This window comes from Hibiscus syriacus, unplaced genomic scaffold (assembly GCF_006381635.1).
Source record: "Hibiscus syriacus cultivar Baekdansim isolate YM2019G1 unplaced genomic scaffold, ASM638163v2 tig00110332_pilon, whole genome shotgun sequence".
NCBI lineage: Eukaryota > Viridiplantae > Streptophyta > Magnoliopsida > Malvales > Malvaceae > Hibiscus > Hibiscus syriacus.
The window spans coordinates 7,399,282-7,423,127 of record NW_024062688.1 but is presented as its reverse complement, the minus strand read 5'-3'; the positions used below and the strand labels follow the sequence as shown (position 1 = coordinate 7,423,127).

Sequence of the window (23,846 nt, the reverse complement as noted above, 5' to 3'; positions counted from 1 at the left end):
CACTGGAAGCCTAATCTTTGGAAAACCGAAACTCATGGCACAAATAAATGAAACTGTAAAACAATCCTAAGGGAAATGCATAAAGGATACAACACCATCATCGTTGGCAACCTACAATACAAAACATAAAAACTTGATTTATGAACAACTCGGCCATAAACAAGATATACTTTTCCACAAATAGCTAACAAATAACCTACCTGTATTATAACTGATGTTGTAGTATTTGGATTAACAGTCAAAATACAAATACTCTGCAGGGTTCTCTTCAATATCATTTCATATTCCTTTTCTAGTTTCCCTAAACACCAATGTACATATTTTAGAAATTTCCCAGTTTACCAAACTTCAAATGCAAGAATAATTAAAAGGGGTGTTAAGAAATCACCTATTTGTCCAGATTTAGGCTTCCAAATAACTTCAATGCAAGCTTTCTCGGGGTTTTCATTCTTTTCTAGTTCCAGCTTTCGGCTCATAAACAACAGATTTCCCGTCGGTGAAATTGAAAATGGAAAATTAGGGAAAGATGAAACAAGAAAAGAAGGTCAAAGAAGTTGAAAAGGGAGAAGAAGAAACGATACATACCTGAGAAGACGACCGCCCGCCTCGCCTGTGAGAAGGATTTCAAATAGTAGATCGATTTTCTGGTGTGGAGCAAGGGACGGGAGAAAGAAATTACCGTGTTCTCTGTGTGGAGCAAGGGACGCGAGAAATTTGGAAAATGACTTACCCTTTTTCAAACGGTAAGTCGAAATACCGTGTTTTACTCTCAGTTTTCCATTGACCGGATTTCATTTTCCGTTGACCTGGGTGTTTTACGCGAACCAAACACTTGAAAAAGGGGAAAACATTTTTCGTAAATTGTTTTTCCCGTTCCAAACAGACCCTAAGATTCCGTGGTTGATCAATACAAAATAGTCACATTTTCGACCAAATAGTTTTCTCTAATAAAACTCTATTGAAAGATAAATTGGCTTACGAAAATAAATTGTACGTACTCAATTGTAAACCACTTATCATTTCAATCAAAATTTTAAAAAACGGTCCGCGATCGTAATTTCGGCCGCGATATAGCGGCTTCGCTGCCGTCCGAGTTACCCGTGACGGCCGCAATCACTGTAAATCCGAAATAACCGAAAACGCGACCGCGACCGCAATTTAAAACCATGATTTCAATTACGAAATCCCTACAGTTTATAGATAGTTCAAGGGCCTATTTACATATTAACCCTAATTACTTGCCATATGTTCGATTCTTTCATCCAATCCTAACAAAGAATATGCTAAGTTCAGGGCCGGAGTTACCATCTGGATTCATCATATAATAAGTTTCCGAATCTTTATAATTAACGACACGTTCAAAATGCGCTCGCATGTACGTCAACTCGCTGTCGGGATTCTCGGTCGCTTCTGCCGGGATAATGTCGGCACCCATTGAAATAGGATGCAACGTTTGCATCACCATTAGATCTTCATCCGTCGGTTCTCTCTTCACAGCATTTCCAGTTATTTTACCATTGCAATATAAGGTCTATTTCGGCTCTTCGAGGATCTTAATCTTCTCATACGGACGCTTTTCGCACTCGAGAGCGATCCTTACGAGCCCTAATCCCATATCATGGAGGAGTTTTCATGTGTTTATTGCAAGCTCAAGGACTAAGATAGGGAGGCATCTTGAGTTTTCTTGGATGGCAAGGATGACCCTAGATTTACGGTATCCGAATAGGGCTCCGGTCATCCTCGTGCCTCCGTGGATATGGTTATCGTGTAACTTGCTCCCGTGGAGACTGATCGGAATCTTGCACGTCGGCGTTATGATCGGAAATGACCTAAAAACAGAACGGAAACGCCTGAAGATCTTAGACGATTTCGAAGATCCGTGCTTATTCGATGGTTGTTGAAGAGAGATCGGTCGTAGAGATTCCGGCTGTGGTGGATTTATGGGCGGAGTTGTAGACTTAGCATGCACGGATGAAGGACGCGACGACAACGGCGGTCTCGATGTGGACGCATTGTTTCTAGTTGCCATTGATGGTCGGGGAAGGATGGCTTGTGATCAATGGGGGCTAAGAGTTAAAGGCTTGGGGCATACAAATATTTGCAAGTATATGGCATGCACGTTGTTCAGCTTTTACTGAATTGGAATTTAAGAAGATTTTCTTTATTTATTATTGTTATTGTTTTGATTATTTAAACTATATATTAAAACCGGCTTATGGTTAGGGTTTTAGTTTAGTTAACTAAAGATGTTTTTTCACTGTTGGATAAATTGTTCTCTTTTTAAAGATATTACGGCAAGCCTGCAACCACTTAAAATGGCTCTCATTTCTCAATGTATTGAAGCTTGCAATACTATATGGCGTAGTTTTTTATTGAGATTAGCTGGGTTTAGTTAAATTTGTTGGTCGGTATTCAGTTATTCACTGTCAACAACATTAAAAATATATTTATTCTCGTGTATAAAGATCAAACCACGCCATATTATAGTTTAATAACCTTCATTTTCTTCCTCCTTTTTCAATACCCTTTGCTCCTTTTGCTTCATTTTGGGTTAAATTGACGTATAGAATAAAATTTTCGACATGAAAGACCTTTTGGTTTACATGCATGATGTCTTGCTTTGTGTTGTATCTGTACTTTTTGTGGTGCTCGAGCACCAATGCCAGCTACTGCCAATAGCCCAAAGTGGGGGAAGAAACCAAAAGTTCTTCTCATACTCGGGATCGACATCGACGTAGAATTTTATGTCAATGATACAAATTTATATTAAAAATTTAGAAATACAAAATTGGATTATCAATAAAAATATAAAGAAAGTAAAATTTGAAATTGACTTGCATGGGTTATATGAATTAAGTATCTCAGAAATGAAACCATTTGCTCCATGTCCCTGGAAATGGTTGTCAATTGCACTTAATTTCAATGATATTCGAATTTGGGTGTGAGTGTTAGATACGAGTACATGCTCAACACTGGTACGTCAAATTTCCAAGGTTCTTTTTTTGTGTTTGAAGGGTCCTTGACATGTTATATCCTCGTATTCTTGTTAAAAAATATGTCAACAGACACTGAATTTTATATTAAAATGTATTTTAGGAAGGTAACCGCCCCGCTAACCCTTTCAGTACATCCCTGTTTATAAATTCTTCTATAGGCAAATTTGAGACTTCCGTTGCATGAAAAAGGAAATTGAGACCTCCATTGTCCATGTTTCCAAAATTCAGCTCTAACTTGTTAAGTTGTTCATCTGTTTTTGCATAAAGTACATGGCAGCCTATATTTTGATATAGTTTAGCAATTGAGATGGTTTGATCTTTGTTATAGTAAAACAGTTGGTCAACTTTTTTCCTTCATAGCTTCTGTACGGTATTTATTTAGGAATATAATATCGTATGATACGATACTTTTTTAAGTATTTTCCTCTAAATGTATAGAAAATTTTGAATAATTAAATGTATTTGTGTCGAACTTATGCTTAGATGATTTTTTTTATTAACGATAGTTTCAAATAATAAGCCATTGAAATATGTTCACTTTGTTGTTTAAGCCAACAACGTTGGATGAAACATATAAAACTGGTGATGAATATAGGTTGGCAAATATATCAATTTAGTTGGAAATTAATGACTCTGAATGTATTTGCTTGCAATTGTATGTGTGAATAATCATTATAAGTAGCGGGTCCATTAAATTAAGATTAAGTGGAGCATTCAAATTATAGTCTTCAATTCTAATAGGGTAAGGTAAATGCTGAAATAGAGGTTTAATTTTTCAAAACGGTTGAATAAGAGTAGGAGTATAAATGAATTGAGTTTCAACAAATAAGGTTGTGATTTAGTTCGGTAGTTCAGTTTGTGTTCGTTTGAATTTTTAATATCTTGTTTGTGTTCGTTTATTTCTTTTTGAAGGAATTCGTTTAGCGTTCACGAATATGTTCATTTAATATTCGTGAACATGTTCACTTATATGTTTGCATACAAGTTCGTTTATCATTCACGAACATATTCGTTTAGTGTTTGTTTATATGTTCGTGAGCATATTATTTATAAGCTAAAAAAGTTAAAATTAAATCACTAGTTCTTAAACTCCTTAAGCTTCATAGTTTATGTAATACCCAAAAAAACTTTAGTGACCAAAATGAATAAAATGAAAGTTTGATGGTTAAAGTGTATAAATTTAAAAAAAATTAGGGACAAAATTGTAATTTTCAAAAGTTTATATTTTTGTCCCGTAAATGAATAGTTTCCCTTCATAATGACGTTTTGGTGTCACTCAAATTTTTAGTATGGAGTTTGTGTTAAAATCTATAAAGGGTGAAAGATCGAAAAAAATTCAGATAATTGAATCAAATAAAAAACTCAGGAAATTTTGCAAGATGATAGGGCATGGGTAAAAATGTATTTTCCATGCTTTAAAATGATAATATTTAATGTGGACCATTTGATTTAAGTTGATTTCCATGTTAAATCTTAGCCTTTGGATTAAAGAGGACAATATTATAATTTTAAAACTTTATAAGGGCAAAGTTGATAACTACTAACTCTATGGTTTAATTTCAACCCTTGGATGATAAAGTTGACATGTGAAATGATTAGGAACATTGATTCTTAAGAGTAAAGTAGTCATTTTGGATTAAAATGAATTTTAATTTGTTTAGGTTATAAAAATAAAAAAAGGAGTAAAATAAAAAAAATCATTCAAGAAAATTCTTGAAATCTCTTTGCTGCTTCCGTGAGTTACCAAGAACACCTAGGTAATTTTTAATTGATTTTTGAGCTTTTTTTTTTTTATTGGATTTAAGGTTAAGGCGTGAAATACAATTTTATTCTCCATTGAAATGTTTTCTATTTAATACCATTTGTTCATGTTAACCCTAAAATTATGAAAAGGGTGGATGAAGGGATGATGAAATTTGAAGTTCCAAGGCTTGAAAATGGAAATAGGTGTTGTGATGTTGATTTCATGCTCTAAATGATGAAAAATTCATTAGTTTTGCATTTAGGGATCAATTCAAAAAAAGATGAAAAGTTAAAGGTTGATGTTTTGAATTGATTTTTATGTTAGATATGATGAGAATATTATGTTATATGCCTTAGCATGTTTATTCAAGCTTGGAAATGAGGACAAATGATTGAATCCTAATAGTGACCAAAATGACACTTTATGAAAAGTTTAGGAATTATATTCTAAACTTTAAATTGATGAAGGTTATGGTTGAAACTTCAATACATGCTAAGTGTGTTGTTTGAAACTTGAAATCACTTTGGATGATTATGGATTATATTTGGCCATGTGGGTTTCTTAAAGAAAATTTTATGAAAAAATACAAGTGACTTATTTATGATATTTGTTATCTTTCAAGGATTAATTTGGTGATTAAATCATTGGTTAAATACTTACTCGGTCTACCACTATCTAAAAACACACTCAAACGCTCATTGTCTCATCACAACAACTTGCTCAAATATCACTTGTCACGCCCCTTGAGATTCCAACTCAGGAACGCGCGACCTTAGACGCCTCTTGATGCTACTTGATCGGTTCTACGCCTAAGTCAGCCTTAAACCAAACATTATGAGCATGCAAACTCAACAAAGGTCGAAACCAATACCTCAAGGCTTCAATGGATACGAAAGCTTTAAAATAAATGTGGAAACTAAAGCCATCAAGGTTAGATAGTTGTGTAGAAGTGTAAACACCATGGGCCTACTCTTAGCCACTAAAGAGGCAACGACACAAAGAGAACTTAGAACAACTGAAAGGGATAAGAAAACTTAGAGTAAATACTTCATAGCTTTATTAATCTCTCAAATGAGAATAGAATAATGAGATGTTACAAATGATGAAGGGGGCTCTCTATTTATACTTGAGCTCCCTCACAATCAATGGCCTTGATCTATTTACATCAACGGTTAAGATGAACACAATTTATTACAAATCCCCCATCTAAGGAAAGTCAATCCCACCATTATATCAATTAGTCTCATTCTTTCCATGGGTGGGTGTTCACACTTGATATCGTAAGATTCCTCCACAATCTTCTTTGATTTGTTGTCTCTTATCATATCTACCAAGCTCATGTATTATCTTATGATATGATGCAACTTTTTATATTTGTACTTGTAGTGTGAACGGACTCTTTAGTATTCTCCAAGTTATGGGTTAAGTCTGGTGATCTTGGCAAGCCCAATACTTCAAATTGAATCTCTTTGAGAGACTCTTGCTCCAATGTCCCGAGCCCGATCCCACGGATCGTGACATTAGCTTGTGATGATTTTCATGTGTATGTAAAAGCATGAATCAGAGTGAGGAGTACTTGACATCCTACTTATCAATGAGTATATCTATAGCATCAGTAACAACATCTATCTGATGTGTTTTGATTTTACTAGTTGACGCATATATGTTAGTAATAGATGATCATAAACTAGTTTAGACTTAGTTGTAATACTTTTTAAACTAGTTTATGTTATTAAAATGAATACTGGATAGTTATATTAGTGTTGAATATGGTTAAATGAATTACATGTATAATATCCAGTAAACAATAAAATAAAAATGGAGAAACCAGTTAGGGTTGAAATTTAGGTTGTTATAATTTTTATTTGGTCATGAACTGCTAAGTTACTACTTGAAATCGAAATTAGTTTGATAAAAATATATATTAGAAACTGTATTACTCGATAAATCAATAAATAGTTGATTGTAATTTTTTAATAAATTATTTCTAGTGAATGTTAATAAAAGCTATAAATCATAATTTTTTAGATTGGCTTGAAACCACAGTTTTCACTGTAATTTTTTATTTTATTTTTTTACTCGTTTGACATTTTTTAATTAAAAGCTGAAAGTGATTTTTAAAAAACCACACCAAACGGACCTAAAATAAACGTGAACTATTTAAGTTGGGATCCATTCCATTACTACTTTTTCCATAATATCAATCATCAACATAAATATGTAAATCATATTTAAGAATGATGGTTAATGGTAATGAATGAAAAACTAATGGAGGTAGGTTTCACCCTAACTAATTGTAATTATCTCCACATCAAAAATTCTAGAGCATTTATTTTAGTAGTAACAATCAGTCCCGTCATGCTCAGCCACTGCCATTTTAAGACTGTCAACATTAGAAATGTTCATATTAGTGGAGGTAGGGAGTGAAAGCTTCCAAAACTTTCTTGTAAACAGGTTTCTTGAAATCCACTGCCTGAAACAAAAAAAAAATGAGAAATAAACATGAACCGTACTATATGCCTAACTAATTCAAAAAAAGCTACAAGGAGTACTGGAGTACTCACAAACTCAACTATTTGCTCCGGTGTCATCCATGACCATTCACCAAACTCGGGTTTCTCTGTCCGTCACCCAGAAGATTGATTTATTCTTCTTTCCCGGTGAATTTAAGGAGAAACCTGTTTGTTAATGGTAAATAAAAGAGAAGTACACATAGCACGGAAAATCAAACAAATAGGGAAACAGAAATATAACAGAAAATCATTAATACGACATGCCACATCTCGAACCGATGCCCACACATTAAAAGAATAAACTAGGAAAGCTATCGGTAGATCTAAGGTTGATCCAAGCACTCACCACTTTTGAGCTTGACCTTTCCAGTCTGATCCCCACTGACGTCTCAGTTTTTCCTTAACTTCCGGAGGGAAGTCGTATGTCAGCCAAAAAGGCACCTGCATGGCAGAACAAAATAAGCGGACACACTCCAGGTAAGAAACAAGAAAGAAAAGCAGAAAGTAAATGTCAATAACATATTGCAAGGCAATATATACGGATGGAGCACAAATATAGTAAAACTCGTTAACCCAGTACCACCAAGCAATTATATAATTTAACCTAAACATATGTTGGACTTCCTTGTATACGTGTTAAAAAGAGTTGGACACTGAAACACAAAGGAAGGAGAACAGATGCCACCAAAATGTTTTCTCAATGTTCGTGTAACCAGTACCAACAAAAGGATATAAACCTTCAATTTTCTTTCAACTTATATATATTTAGAACTTTCAGTTGCCTGAATCTCCATATATAGAAAAAGTAATATAGACCAAATATTTCAGTCGGTCAGAGTCTAATAAAAGAACTATAATCCTTTGTGTCTTAGGTCGAAAGATACAGCTGAGCTTTTCTCCATTGAATCATGAACAAGATTCTATCCATAAAAAAGGCTGATTGCAGGTTATCTGGCCTATAAAATAACTCATTACCCCACCCTCCCTTTTCTCAATACCCTTTCTGTATTTTATGGATTTAAGTCACACCTTAGCCAAGCATCATTAGGTTCCAACCACCAAAGAATGAGTATAATATAAAAAATGAGAAAGTAGAATGATGAAAAGAGTAACAACTCTTCCAACTGGTCAAAATAACTAAAAAAATTCATATTGATGGTTTAAAATGATTTCCACCGGTTCATAAAAACAGTTAGCACTTCCTGGCAAAAGCTTTTCTCCATTTCATCCCAAAACAATTAGGACTTAGAGAAACAGTTTGCCAACCTTTGTGTATGAGAACATTCAGTGTGCCATAGCAATGATATACCTAATCAACTGCCAATATGATCTGTCAGTTTTCAATTTTGAATGAGTTTTCAAACATCAATTCCGGAAGTAACATTACAATATCACTGTTGCACTAAAGATAAGAGCCCAATTAGGTATTTAGGTTCCATTCCAAAGCTTATTAGTCTAGACAACTGTTGAAAACTTATGGGTAAAGAATTATAGTAAATCAAGTTGCTCCCCCCATACCATTCGCACTAATATGATAGGTCATAGGGCACAATTTTGATGCATCTAAACTGTAAAATCCGATCAGGGCCCAAGCAGCTGTTTGAAATATATGATATTCAATCTACACCAGCACACATAAAACTTTTGATCATGCTTGGGATCAAAAGTCAACTTCTGTAAACAAGTAACTTATAATGAAAGAACATCCACTGGTAAAGGTATGCTAGTATTTTAGGTTTCCTTAGTCGTAGTCTTTTGACCAACTTTTTAAAGTCTCATTTCTGCCCCTTTTTCTCCAACCTAAGAAACTGTGTATCAGCTATTCCTGTCTGTTATATTTTTTGCAAAAATTATAAATAATTTAAACATTTATCAAATGACAAAGTTATTCATTCATTTCACCGGAATAGTGGTGTGGGTGTGAAAGGACTAGTATCTAGAAAGATAAAGTTTATTAAACCATATGTACTTATATTCTCAACTCTTAATTCTTTCCGATAAGAAATGCAATTTTGAAGCACTTGTCACAACCCGTCCCTAGAGTGCGTTTTAGCATCCTCTTCCACTAGTAGTAATGTTAGCAGGGTAAAAGAATATACCAATGCAATTCTTAAGAAGAAAAAGGAAGTCTTAAAACAAACCTCTGCAATAATTTCAGCTGAACTAACACCTGTTTCTTCTTTTAATTCTCTGAGGGCTGCAATTTTGGATCTTCACTGTCGTCAATCCCACCCTGTTTATCATAAATCTCATGAACTGCAAATTTGAGTAAATTCTTATATTCATAAAACAGCTACTACTACACAGAAGGTTCAAAGTATGGTTAACCGCAGCTCTTCGATCAAAAGGTTCAACTTCTAAAGTAGGGGAGCTCTTGACTGCAGGCAGCCGAGAATGTTGTTCAAAAGGATCAAAGATGAGGAAGGAGAAGGGGCTAATTCAAACAGATTTGAACGATCACCAGATAAACAATGAGACAAAGCGAAGAGGAGAGAAAGCCTAGAGAATTCATTTTTGAACACGGGAAGGAAACACCCCATAGTAATCACCAAGGCGATGCATATGTCATAAATAAAATCTCAAAAACTTATTATGGTTTTCACTTTTCACAACTCAAGTAAATGGAACAGTAGCCATAGATCCAGAGCACTATCACGGGTCCTCCCGTAAAGGTCTATTAATGTCAATGAAATAAGTAAAGGTAAATCCCCTGCAAAATTTTATTATAAATTTCCGTAAGTGTCTTTTCCATTGCTTTCCTTCCTAACTCACCAAAACAAAGTGAAGGGTTTCCCCTTCTCCAGGAATGGATCGAGGGAAGCAGCTGGGGCAGTTCCCCTATCCCCTTCAAAATTTTAAATCATCTTCTATTGATAATCTATTTTCGCCCCCTAACCTATCATCCCTGCCCTTCTCCATCTTTCTCTTCACTCCCCTCAATACAAACAATTATCTTTCTTAAAATTAATAATAAAAATAACTGCTGCCATTTGAAATTATCAAAACCCAGATCAATTAACTAGAAATACCACTAGAAAAGACAAAAAAAAACAACAACAAAGAAACAAAATCAAAACAAAAGGGAACCTGTGGCATTTGCCAAGCATTGGGAATATCCAGTCTCGATGCAGAAAAAATCTACGAAAAAACGAAAAATTAAATGAATAAAGCTCATCATATAATATAAACCCCAGAAAAGAAAAACAGAATTGAAAGTAGAAACAGAAGGTAATAAAGACCTTTCTGGAGGAATTGATGAGACAAATGCCAACATTCTTTCTGTAACCTTGAGGAGGAGCTTCCATGGAGGATGATGTTGAAGACCAATTGCAGGAGAAGAGAGTTAGAGGTTGAGGCTTCCGATGGTTGGGAAATGGAGAGGAGGAAGAAGGATATTGCGGGAAGAAGGAAATAGGCTTGGATGGGACGTTAAGATAATGGAGAGGGGAATAAAGGGAAAAGGACCGCGATAATACAGCCATTTCCCAATTATTTTCCTTTCGGAAACAAAGATCCAACTATATTTGTTTCTTTGCCTCATAAACTACCTAAATTTTTTATATTATTTTTAGGATTAATTATATGTTTGAATTTGGATATATATAATACTAAATTCAATAATGTAATACAACCATATAACGATTCAGACGATTTTAATGATTAAGAACTTATTATTATTCCTAGAGGTCTCATGTGCGAGCATCGATGTAGGCATAAATGTTTACTATCAATTGGTTAGTAGATTTTGAACAAATATTACTTTATATTTATCTCAGATTTATCAATAAAATAGTAGTAACTTTTTTCAAATTAAAATTCTTTATTTGCTTCAGGTATAATAATAAAATGAATCCTTAATATTTCATTAGATTTAAATTCTTAATCTTTAAAAATATTTAAAATCAAATATTTATTTTAAAATATATATGAAAAATTTAAGCATAATACCAAAATTTACTTCTGATGTTTGAAAAAAATAGTCAATTTAACTCTATTATTTTTTTAAGTTCTTTAACTTCAATATTTTGTTTTGGAGAAAAAATATCCACAGATTTGATAGAAATTTTTAGTTAATTAATAATTAACTCTTATCGCTGACATGATAATATGTCACATCATCACTTATACACATATGACATGACAACATCAACACTTTTAGACATGTGACATGTGTGACATTATCAATTTAGATACACTATGCCATCATTATAGATGCATAGAATGTGGCCCATCATCGATTTGGACATGTGGCACATAACATGATATCACTTGTGTACACGTGGCATGTTAACACTTTGGATTCATGATATATGACATATCATCATTTTGGACACATGAAATATGTTATGTCATCACTTTGGACACGTTACACATGACATGTAATCATTTATGTATATGTGGTATGTGGCACGTCATCACTTTATACATGTGACATATCGTTATTTTGGAGATAGATTGTCAGTCATAATGATTCTTCTATCCGTTATGAACTAGTTTAGGAGAGAGAGTTTTAATCGATGCTTTTAAGATAGGGGTTTGATTGTTCAGCCCTCGGAGTTAGATGTTCTAGTGGTAAAGACCTGTAATAAAGTCCAATAGAGTTTTAAAGTAAAACTTTCTCTAGGGAATTTTGAAGGACGAAATTTCGTGTAGGATAGGAGAGTTGTAATACCCTGAAACTCGGGTTAGTAGTTTGGGTCTACCCAAGACCTTTAAGTCAAGCCAATTAGACCTCCCAAGATAGTAAGACCAAGTTATATAGGTGTTGGGCCTAAGGTAGGCCCAAAAGTTAAAACTAAGAAATAATTTTAAAGTGAGTTACTATGTGAAGGGCCTAAAGTGTAGTGTATCTATTTGTTTGAAGTTGATATCTTTCCCCATCTTTTTATATCAATTCACGTAAACCAACCCCCTAATATCTCACCATTATTCTCATTCTTCATTCCTTCCATTAGTTTCAATCTCTTATTCCTTTCGAGAGCCAAGTTTCAAGCATTCCAATATTAAATTTGTCTAGCCAAGGTAAGAATGTTTCTCTTCATCATTCAAGCTTTGTTTCAAGCTCCATTTTTTTATCTTGGAATTTGTTTTCAAAATGGATTCTTGAGAGTTTGATAGGAACTTAGAGATTTAAGTTTGTTTTGAGTAATACTAAGTAATATAGAGTGTTTTAACTTAGTTTCCAAGTTGTTGAGTTAATTGATCGACAAATCCGCCAAGAGGTGGTGAATTGGCAATAAAAATTTTGGTGGAAGCTTCTGTAGAAAATAGAAAGTAATTGCACATCGATTTAGAGTGGTTCAACTTTCTCAACCAAAGTCTACGTCCACTACCTTAGCTATCCACACTAAGGATTTTCTACAAATTCACTAATTTATCTTTCTTTTGAGGGCAAAGAGTAACCTTACAAATCCCTCAAGAATTATACCCCAAATTTTTTAGAACACTCTCTCCCAAAGAGAACAATACAAATTTTGCAAACTTACAGAAAAAACTCACAAGGCAATATGTTTGCACAATTCTATAACAAAAAAAAACACTCAAAGATGAATACAATTGAGTACGTTTTTGAAAGAAAAATGAATATTGAATGAAATAGGCTTGAATTGCTAAAACTTGATGTTTAAGGCTTTCTCTTTGATTCTCTCTCAATTCTTATTTCTTATTATTGATCAATGGCTCCTGAGCTTATTTAAATACACCTTGGATCACTTATGAACGTTGGGGATCATTGGTGAAGTTAATAGAGTTGTTATTGTGTGAAAACAATTAAATAAAACAGTTGCGAGCGTGTGTGCATTGGTACACCATTAAGGGTGCATCGATACACTGTGTAAAATTCAAATATTTCTACTGTTATAAGACCTAGTGCATCGGTGCACTTGGGGTGCATCGGTACACTAATTACATTCGATGTTTCAAAAGAGCCAGGAGTGCATCGATGCATGATATGTGCATCGGTACATCAAAAACATTCGATGTTTCATAAAAACCTGTAGTGCATCGATGCATGGTATGTGCATCGGTATATCAAAAGCATTCGATGTTCAATAAAATTAGGTGTTTATCGATGAATTCATTAGTGCATCGGTACATCCCTTTGAAAATTTAATTTTTGGCTCGATTTTGGTTCGAAATACTTTGTAGAAATTGTTTCAAAAATATTTTAACTTTAAAACAAAATTTTACACTTTAGTAAGGATTGAAATTGACCTTTGAAAAACTTGGAGTAATATTTGTGATATTCGAATAATTGAGTCGAATATACCTTAAAAATGATTATAAAATCTTAAAATTCAATAATACTTAATTTGTTATATCGAAACATCAAAATGTTTTCAACACAAGTCAAATACAAGTTAGTAACCCCTAGTTTTATTTTGATTAGCCAATGGGGTGGGTGAAGTTCTAAAGCAAAAGTTAAAGTAAAGTGACTCCTAGTTGAGTTGAGGGATATTTTAGCAACTAATGAGGCTAGGTAACACACTATCAACTCTTCCATACTCCTAGTGATCATTAGAAATGAGTTCTAGCTTGAGATTAAGTTATGAAGCTTAGTGTTATATGTTAATGGTATATTACATGATTTATTTTATAAGCATGATATAAAGCCTTATTTATGCTAATTGTAATCACATAAGAATTTGAATAATGTTTGGGGACCTCACTATGTTTTTGGGATTGAAATATAGCATTTTCATATATGTTTTATGACTTTTGCAGGTAGAGTATCGACACTATATGGATAGTATCGATACTTGTTCTTCGTTTTGAGCAGATTCATGAGTTTTTTTGTAAGAGTATCGATACTTTTTCAAGAGTATTGAAACTCTGGGTCATAGTTTTGAAACTCTCAGAAAGTTTCGAAACTGGCATAATTGAATGTTTAAAAGTATCAGTACTTGTATAAAGTATCAAAACTTTTGTAAGAGTGTCGATATCTTGGGCTAGTATCGATACTTTTAGTCTGATTTGGTCAAAATGTTACCCCAGAGGCCCTAGACCCATAATATGACCATAAATAGGATCGAATATGTGTAAAACACTAGAATAAGTACTATATAAGGTGTGTAAAGTTATGTTAAAATAGATGAAATAGTTGTAGGGGTATATATATATATATATATCTTTGGTAGGGTATCGATACTGCAGAGAGGGTATTGATACGGTAAGGCTAGTATTTTTACCAATGATATGGTTTGAGCTTTAAAGCACGAGCAAGTGTAGAGACAAGTGAGGGTATCGATATTGTAAGGCTAGTATCGATACCAAGGTTGAGAAATGGGCTTTAAGTGAAGAGAAAATATAGAGGTAAGTGAGGTTTCTCAAAAACTTATAATTCCTCTAAAATAAAACTACAAGTGAGAACACTTATTAATGTCTAATTCAAATGTAGAAAGTGATAATAAAGTATAGTAAAATAAGATTAACCTTGTTTGAATGCTCGGGAAAACGATCAGGACACCCGAGTTCCTTTAGAAAATATTGCATACTTGAAAGTATAGATTCAATCCGGATATATCATTAGTTAGGGCACGAGGCCCTTCTGACTAACTATGTTTTACGAGGCCTTAACACTCTTTAGAAGAAATAGTGGGTTAGTAAAGGGTATGGTTTTCGATGCAGATAATTCTTAAGGCCATATCCAGTGTATACTAGAGGGGTGTGTGAGCTTTGAGATGCATAACCCTCAACCGCACCATGATATCTACCATAGAGTAGAGAGTGAGTATACAAGTATATTCGCTAAAGCATAACATAACAGACAGTAGACCTTATAACAATAGACTTGATAGCTTGAGCATTTCAGTGATAAACTTTTAGTATGTTTTAGTTGTTAGTGTGGCGCTGAGCTAGTTAGCTCAACCTTCGAATGTTTTCGTGGGAATGTTAGTAGATATAGCTGTTGAGAAGCTTTAGAGAGACCGAGGTCCAGACCCAGTGCAGAGCAGAGTACATAACAAGTTTCTTAAATGGCATGTATATTCATGAATTTAGTTGTATTGAGTTGCAAAGTCAGCTAAGAGTCAGTATGTAGGTATATATATATTTTGAGGGCTCTCAGATGTAGAGAGTCATTTTAAAGTACATAAAAGTAAGAATAAGTTGGTTAGTCACATCGGTGGTTTTGTGTGGAATCCTACATCGGTCAAATGTGTGTAGGACTGGTTTAGGGTGTTACAACACGTGTCAAACCCATCTCAGCATTCTGGACAAGTTGGATTTGTTATGTCAATATCAAGTGTCAAATTCCCATTTTTGAGGATTGAATTAAAATGTTTTAAAATTTTGGTATCGATTTAAAAGTTCTCGAAAGTAGAATGTCTTATAATTTAAATTGCCCATTGATTGTTTTAAAATCCCATCCATTCTATTTTCTATCTTTTTTGTTCGTACAAACCCCAGCCGTATTTTCTTTATTTCTTTTTCTCCCAACTACCTCCATTGTAGATTTTGTTTAATTGCTTTTGGTTTTCATCCCTTTGGTTGTGAAGTGCACCATCGGTAACCTGTTATTCGTTGTATAGCTCTCATCCATCCTACAGTTCTGATTTTTTTAATCATCTCTAGAGTTAGTGATTTTGAAAGAGGAGAAGTTTTGAGTTTCGTTAAAAGCATCATCTTCGATGTTCTTTTTCGCAAACCGACCTTGATAAATAGTTCATCGTGCATTACAACATATTTTTCTAAAGTTTTCATCAATATTTGACCGTTGGAGGACCCTTCATGCGCCATCGTGCACGTGTGTGAGTGATTTTGTCGGTTCAAGCGTGAACCAGCCAGACTGAACTGGCCATTAACCCGTTGACCCACTAATTATTGCATTTGACGCTTACCTTTTTTGTTGAATTTTTTTAAAGACGTCTACTATAACGTTTGTCAATGTCCTGAGTCCGTTTCTGCGGTTCATTTTGCCAAATTCTGACCCAAAAGTCATGTTTTACGTCATTTATCACTTAAAATCTTAATTATGTTAAGTAAATTGTAAGATATTTTACTCACTTTTTGGTATTATTTTATGAAGGTGCTTTCGTGCTCCTGTAGTACCCCAAAATTTAAATAGTAACTAAAATATAAATTTTGAAAGTTTGGTGGTCAAAGTAGAAACTTGATAAAAATTTAGGGACCAAAGTGATAATTTTCTCGAAAGGAATTTTTATCACGTAAATTAATAGTTTACCCCCAATAATGATATTTTCATGGGAATCAGATTTTTGATCCGAGATTTGTATTAAAAGCTATAAAATAATAAAGTTCGGTAAAATATTCAAATAACTGAATCGAACTGGAAAATTATGAAAAATTAAAGGATGACGAAAAAATGTTAGAAATATTATTTCTATATTTTAGAATAGTGAAATTTTCTATATTAAACTGAAATTTTTAATTATGGTGATTAGTTTGTAATTTTTGAAAATTTAAAGGGTAAATTGGGAAAGTATAAGATACTGTGTTCATGTTTGACTTTGAAAATGCTAAAAGGAAGATGATATGGACAAGTGGCATGGTAATTTGGAAATTATCATGGTTTTTAAAGGGCAAAATGATAAATTTTGCATTAAATGAATTTTATAGTCATTTAAATGATTATTTAACAAGTGTACATGAGATAATTCTCATGAAAAATCTAGAAATCAGCACCTTTCTTTAAATTGATGTGAGTTACACTGAAAGAAATGTAAGGTATGTTTTTTTTAGTCCTTTTCCTATATTAAACTGATATTTTTAATTGTGGTGATTAATTTGTAATTTTTGAAAATATCAAGGGTAAATTGGGAAAATGTGAAATAGTTTGTTCATGTTTGCCTTTAAAAATGATAAAAGAAATATGATATGAACAAGTGGCATGGTAATTTAGAAATTATCATGATTTTTAAAGGACAAACTGAAATCTTTTGCATTAAATGAATTTTATATTCATCTAAATGATTATTTAACAATTGTACATGAGATCATTCTCAAGAAAAATCTAAAAATTGGCCCTCTTTCTCTTTAAATTGCCATGAGTTATATTGAAAGAAAGGTAAGGTATGTTTTATTCTTTTTCTTTATTTTAGTCATTTTCTTTTGATTTTTGGATTAAGTTATGAAACAGAAAAATGATATACATCAAATTCTCTATTATTTGGTAATAATATTTAGTTGTTTCCATTCTTGAATCATTGGTTTAGATGTTAATGTGGATGATGAACAAGTTGGATTTTGATAAATTAAAGATAGACTTTTGTGTTGATAATGTTATAGAGTTGTTTCAAGCTTAAATAATGATTAAAATCAATTGGAAATATTATATAAAAACAATGTGACATCCTTAACTTGTATTCGAATACGAATGCGGGTTAAACGTGTTACATTTAATAGTATCAGAGTTGTAGGTTTAGTCGATTATGAGCCTAAATCGAAGTTAAAAATGTATTAAAAGTGTATACATGTCACAAGGATATTACCAAATATCCATATCACTTATTTGACTTAGTATGATTAAGTGACGATAAGATGAAAAATAGTGTTCTTATCTGCTTACATGGAATACACGTTGAAAATTCGAGGATGAATTTTCTTAAAACGATGGGAGAATTTTAATACCCCAAAATATAAATAGTGGCTAAAATGTAATTTTGAAAGTTTGGTGTAAAGTATAAACATGGGAAAAGTTTAGGGACCAAAGTTGTAATTTTATAAAAAGAATTTTTATCTCCTAATTGAATAGTTCACCCCCAAGAATTATATTTTCGTGGGAATCAGATTTTTGATCTTAGATTTGTATTAAAATCTATAAAGCAATAAGGTCTTGTAAAATATTAGAATAATCGAATCGAACTGGGAAATTAGGAAAAATTGAAGGATGATGGAAAGAGGTTAGAAATATTATTTCTATATTCTAGAATGGTGAAATTTGACATGGATCCTTGGAATTTAGATTGATTTTCTATATTAAATCGAAATTGTTAATTATGGTGACTAGTTTGTAATTTTTGAAAATTTCAAGGGTAAATTGGGAAAGTATGAAATAATTTGTTCTTGTTTGACTTTGAAAATGATAAAAAGAAGATATGGACAAGTGGCATGGTAATTTGGCTAACTAATAGTTTGTAATTATGGTGACTAGTTTGTAATTTTTGAAAATATCAATGATCAACTAATAGTTTCGATCCAACTATAGTACCTTTTTTCATTTGGCTAAAAAAACCCCCAAACCTTTTTTAGAAAATAAATTGAAGTAAATTTGAAGCCATTAATATTAGTCGAGTTACGATGAATTTATGGATGGTTTTAGGGTCTTTTTGGTTAAATTATTTTCTTACATATGAATCTTCTTTCATTAGTTTTCCAACACATCTTAAAATACGTTAATCGAACATTGAAATTTTCAAACATATTCGTTTTAAAGAAGACGCTGCATGGAGAAAATTGATACAGGTCCAATACGCGATTTTGTAATAATTGCGATTAAAGTGATTAAGCGAGATCTCCTCCTTATTTTATTTGTCAAAGCTTTACACAAACTCAATACATACAACAAGTGTCTTCGAATATAAAATCTCTGATCAAGCCACTTTATAATATTGCAATCAATTATGAGAACAAATGTTGTACCTTCATGAGTCAAATATTGTTCCTTCAAAGTTATATAATATTAAACTCTGGAATCAAATGTTGTTCCACAAGATTCAAATCTATTTATTGACAATTGCACTTATTTATTATATCAACTTACAAATAATAACAATGATCATAAATCTGACAACAATCAAGGAAGGTGCCAGATTCATTTCACCCTTTTTCTCTAATAATTTTTCTAAGCCTTCTATTTATATTATTGACCAACTATTACATAATTTTTAAATGCGATATTTTTTTAAAATTATAAGAGATGAATCATCAACAACTCACATAATTATATTGCTTTCATCAATAAAATTAAGCCATATTACAATTATATTTTAATGATTGGTGATAAGATAGAATAAAAAGCCTAACTTTAAGAAAATATATATAATTTGATAACTAAAATAGGAAAAAAGTAGGTGAAGTTTAACCAAAAGATTAAACCCAGGAACAATAGAAGTGATCCACGCGAAGTGCGTGGAGCAGTATGTAATGTCATAGTATCTTCATCGCCGATCGCCATCGGGGCCAGTCGTCGTCATCTACAAAGCCATTTCTGCAACAACTTTACCACTCCCATTAGAAACCCAGAGAACATTATTATCATTTTGCTTGCTCTACAAGCTCAACCTAATTTCTTCATTCTAAAGTTTCTCAAACTCGCTCTTCCTTCTCTCCAACGACTCTCTTTATTGAGATACCATATTATTACTTTACAGAACAAAATCGTTGGTTTCCTCATCGTTAATCATTTACCATCGCTTCCAATTCGTTTTGATGCCTTAACCGAATCCTTAACCACCGCCATTATCTTCTTATCAACTTTTTTTGCTTTATTTTATTTCACCCTTTCTTATCTTACTGTAGTTTCAAAAATAGACGTCGTCTCTCACTGAAGGTAATCCGTTAAAGATGGGGAATTGTTTAGCTAAATCAAAGAAACCCACGGCGGTGGAGATCGCGCCCTGCGATTGCGCCAGGCGTTTCATGCCTCTTCCGGTGCCACCCGTCGTCCGGTTGTACGGTTGTTCTTCGAGTGGAATCGCCGCGTACATCCGGTTCGCGTTGCTCCACAAGAACCTGTCTCTGCAGTTGGTTCCCACCGAGGCGTCCGATGGCGAAACGCTGGTGCTGGAGATTGGGTCGGAGAGGGTTTCGGGTAGCCGGGAGACGCTGGTACGGTTCATAGAGGAGAAGTTCCCTCATCCGCCGCTGAAGGTTGGAATGGTGGTGGATACGGCGCCGTTGGTGGTGAAGGTAACGCGGCTGCAACACAGGAGCATAACGTGGCACATGGAAAGGATGGTGAGGTGGACGGAGGATCTGAGGACACGTGGGAAGAAGAAGACGGTGGATCCGGCGGTGGGGAGTCCGAGGATGGAGCTGCGGAAGTTCGGGAAGAATTACACTGAATTGCTGGAATTGATGTTGGAGCATGCTCAGATGGAGGAGAGAGTCGTCTTTCCACTTCTCCAAATGGCCGATCCAGGTACTTTCTCTTCCTATTTATTTTCTTAATTATATTATAAGACAATCATCCTAATTTAATACTAAAATATTATATGAATTCATTATGAGACAATCATTCTACTTTAATTATTTTATTTATAATACTAAAATAAAATATTATAAGACCATCATTATAATTTAATTATTTTCTTTATAATACTAAATAAAATATTATAAGAATTTCTATAAAGCAATTAATTTAATTTAATTATTATTTATAATATTAAATTTTAAATATTATCTAAAAATTAATATTTTATTCTTTTAAACTTATTGGATGTTAATTAAGAGTTTAATATTATTTATTATTTTAAATTGATAGCAATTTAGTAGCCAATAGTTTCATTAATTTAAAGTTATCATTTTAACAACAATTATTATTATTATTATTATTATTATTATTATTTTGGGCCAAAGACTGAAAGGTATGATTTTATTAACAACGACAATTATTTATGTTTAGTTAATTTTCATTAAAAAGGGTAAACTATAAGTTTAGTGTCTAAACTATTATTTTTGTGCTGTTTGGATACTCAAGTTTTATTTTTTTAAATCTTATCTAACTTTTAGTTTAAATTTCAATTTAATATCCACCATTAAAAAAATAATATAACTATTGATGGGTCATTTCTTTTATTTTTTTAATAATGATGTGACATTATCTTATGGTGACACATCAACATTATCGTTAAGTTTTTAACGATAGTATATCAAAATGAAATCTAAACGAAATGTTTCATATAATTAAAAAAATAGATTTTAGATACTAAAACAAAAAAAATATAGATACTAAACATATAATTTATCCTAAAAAATTGATTTATATGTGTGGACCAAGATATAAAGGTAATTCTGTTAAATATATTACGTAATTTTCTTTTATGAAATTAAAAAAAAGAACGGTGAACTTATATATGATCATGCTAATTGACTTCAAATGTAAATTCGTATTATTTTAATAGATTTATTAGGGGTTAGACAATGATTTTTTTATACAGATTTTGAATTTAATTTTAATTTTAATTTTATTTTGGAGGAGGAGAAATGATGATTTTAAGGAAAAAAATAGGAGTATTCTTAGTAAGTCTAGAAATATAACTTAAAGAATATAGTAAAATAAAGATAAACAACTTGATTAATCGATTAAATATAATTGCTTGGTTAGATTGATTTTTAAATCACTCAATAAAGGTTGAACAAAATTTATCATACATATTTTTGGTGGGAGAGAATCCTAAGAGTAGCACTAAATACCAATGGAACTTTATGTTTAATATTAATTTTATTATCAAATTTTAAATTAATTCAATTATATTACTCTGTCGCTAGTTTATTAAAAATCAAATGATATGATAATTTGGTGTTAGCATATGTTGATGTAAAAGTTAAAAAATGTATTCTATCTCCTTAATTTTTCTATTAAAATTAAGTTTTTCCATGTGTTTTTAGTTGTTCAGAAAAATCGTCACTCTCTAATGCCTTTTGTAATTACCTTAGACACTAATGAATTTGTCTCATCATCCTTTATCATTTTTTTAATTTGTATTTTCTCAAAATCTCTTTAAAACTCATGAAATTAAATTAAAATCCCCCGTTATTTTCTAAGAATTGAGAGCTTTCTTGAATTTTAGGGGATTTGGGGTGTTCGTTAAAAAATTCGAACAATGACAGTATTAGAATATCGAATCTTTAGATGAGTTTTCTCCAATTTTTAATAAATTTTACAGACAATAAATTTTAAAAGAAGAAAGATGATTAAAATACGAACGTTTATATATGACTATCTTACAGCGTATAGTGATTAATGTTTAGCGGTAATTGACTGACAGTGGTCGCTAGGGTAGTTATTGTATATGTGAGACCAAAATGATATGTAAGCTAAAGTTGAGTGTTTTAAAGTGGTGTTGTAAATATAAATGAATGCAGGACTATGTAAAGCTGCAAACGAGGAACATGCAAGGGACCTCCCAGTTATGAATGGCATAAAAGAAGACATGAAATCCGTCGGAGTTATGGACTACGAGAGCCCTGCCTACAAGGAAGCCCTCTCCAACCTATCCAACCGCCTCAAATCGTTACAGGTACAATTTTACTGTGATGATATAATAGTTATTTTTAGAGACAAACCGAGGGACGACAAAGAAAAATGTTTTTGAAAATTTTAAATTATCATATATTTTAGGTATTTTTTTATCTCCTATGATAATATATTTTAGTACCCTAAAATTTTAGAAGTACAAAATCTTGTGTTGTTATTTTGGATGATGCTTGATCCATCACTTGTGTTGTTGAGGTGCAGAAACATTGCAAACAACATTTTGATGACGAGGAGAATGATGTACTGCCATTGTTGGAGGCAACGGAGCTGAGTGGAGAAGAAGAGATGAGGGTATTTGAAGATTGCTTTAATACAATGAGGGTCACTCATTCACATTTATTTAACTTTTTCCTGGAAGGCCTACTCCCGTCAGAAGCCATGGAATACGTGGATTTGGTCATGAAATGCACTGATAAACAACTAAAAGCATCTTTGATTCAGATTATTTTCAATGCCAAGTGATTATCTGTGATGTTAGCTCTAATGACTGGATTACTATGCATATATTTGTCAAATAGAGTGATATTTGTGTACAAATAAAACAAATGGGTTAATTTGGTTGTGCAGTTTGTACCTTTTAGAGATATTAGATTGTGTCTATCTCTATATTTATAAAAATTATTGGTTGAATTTATCGAGCGGTCCTAATAGTAAAAGGGGATTATCAATATCCTTAACAATGAAATTTTGGGATCAAATAGTAAAATGAAATCATATCTAATCGTTATAAAATGGCCATTAAAATAAATGTTCGTTTATTCTGATTCAAAAATTATAAAGTGTCACCGATTATAAAAATAGGATGTGGCACGTTCATTTAGTTTATTTGACATCGTGTTGTCACGTCGGACTATTCTAAGAAATCTATTTTAATTTATAACCCTAATTTCAAAAGGGGTGATTTGAAGAAATTAGTGCTTTGCTACATTCTTATTTGCAATCCTTCACAGTAAGATTAGAAGGAATGAAGAGTTGCGGAGGAACACTAAGGAATGGATGAGTCATCACCAACAACCTAAAGAATTAAAACATGCTAGACGTTTTGTTTAATACAAATGGTCTGCAACTCATGGAGTTGATGAAGAAGACATCTTGCATGGCTTATCTACTGAATTTTATCATGATATTCAACACAATTTATACTTGGACTTTGTTCGGTTGGTGTGTGATTTATATTATATTATTTGTCAATATTGGTTCAACATGGCCAAACGAACAGGTAAGTCGAGTAAACTTTCCACATCAACCTTATGTGACAGGTATAACTACGATTAGTGGTGGAATGATTAATTTATTATAAAACGATAATATTAGTTATAGTTTTATAACTTTTAAAACTTAAACTCACTAAAATATTAGTGATCTTTTATGTAATT

General features: G+C 32.5%; 1 protein-coding gene, 1 long non-coding RNA gene and 2 pseudogenes across 2 annotated transcripts; 1 reads left to right on the top strand and 3 right to left on the bottom strand.

Annotated features, from left to right (window-relative positions):
• On the bottom strand, window positions 1-472 carry LOC120119651. Its single transcript, XR_005515854.1, has 3 exons — window positions 389-472; window positions 201-301; window positions 1-111 (listed from the first exon to the last, which is right to left on the bottom strand). It is a non-coding gene; the product is annotated as an uncharacterized LOC120119651 (long non-coding RNA).
• A 786-nt stretch (window positions 473-1,258) lies between these two features.
• Window positions 1,259-2,029, bottom strand: LOC120120063 (annotated as a pseudogene).
• A 4,957-nt stretch (window positions 2,030-6,986) lies between these two features.
• On the bottom strand, window positions 6,987-10,693 carry LOC120119650 (annotated as a pseudogene).
• An 8,909-nt stretch (window positions 10,694-19,602) lies between these two features.
• On the top strand, window positions 19,603-23,023 carry LOC120119648. Its single transcript, XM_039139456.1, has 3 exons — window positions 19,603-20,352; window positions 22,299-22,453; window positions 22,672-23,023. The coding sequence occupies exons 1-3, from the start codon at window positions 19,776-19,778 to the stop codon at window positions 22,930-22,932; spliced, it is 993 nt and encodes a 330-aa protein (XP_038995387.1). The 5' UTR covers window positions 19,603-19,775; the 3' UTR covers window positions 22,933-23,023.
• Window positions 23,024-23,846: the final 823 nt, after the last annotated feature.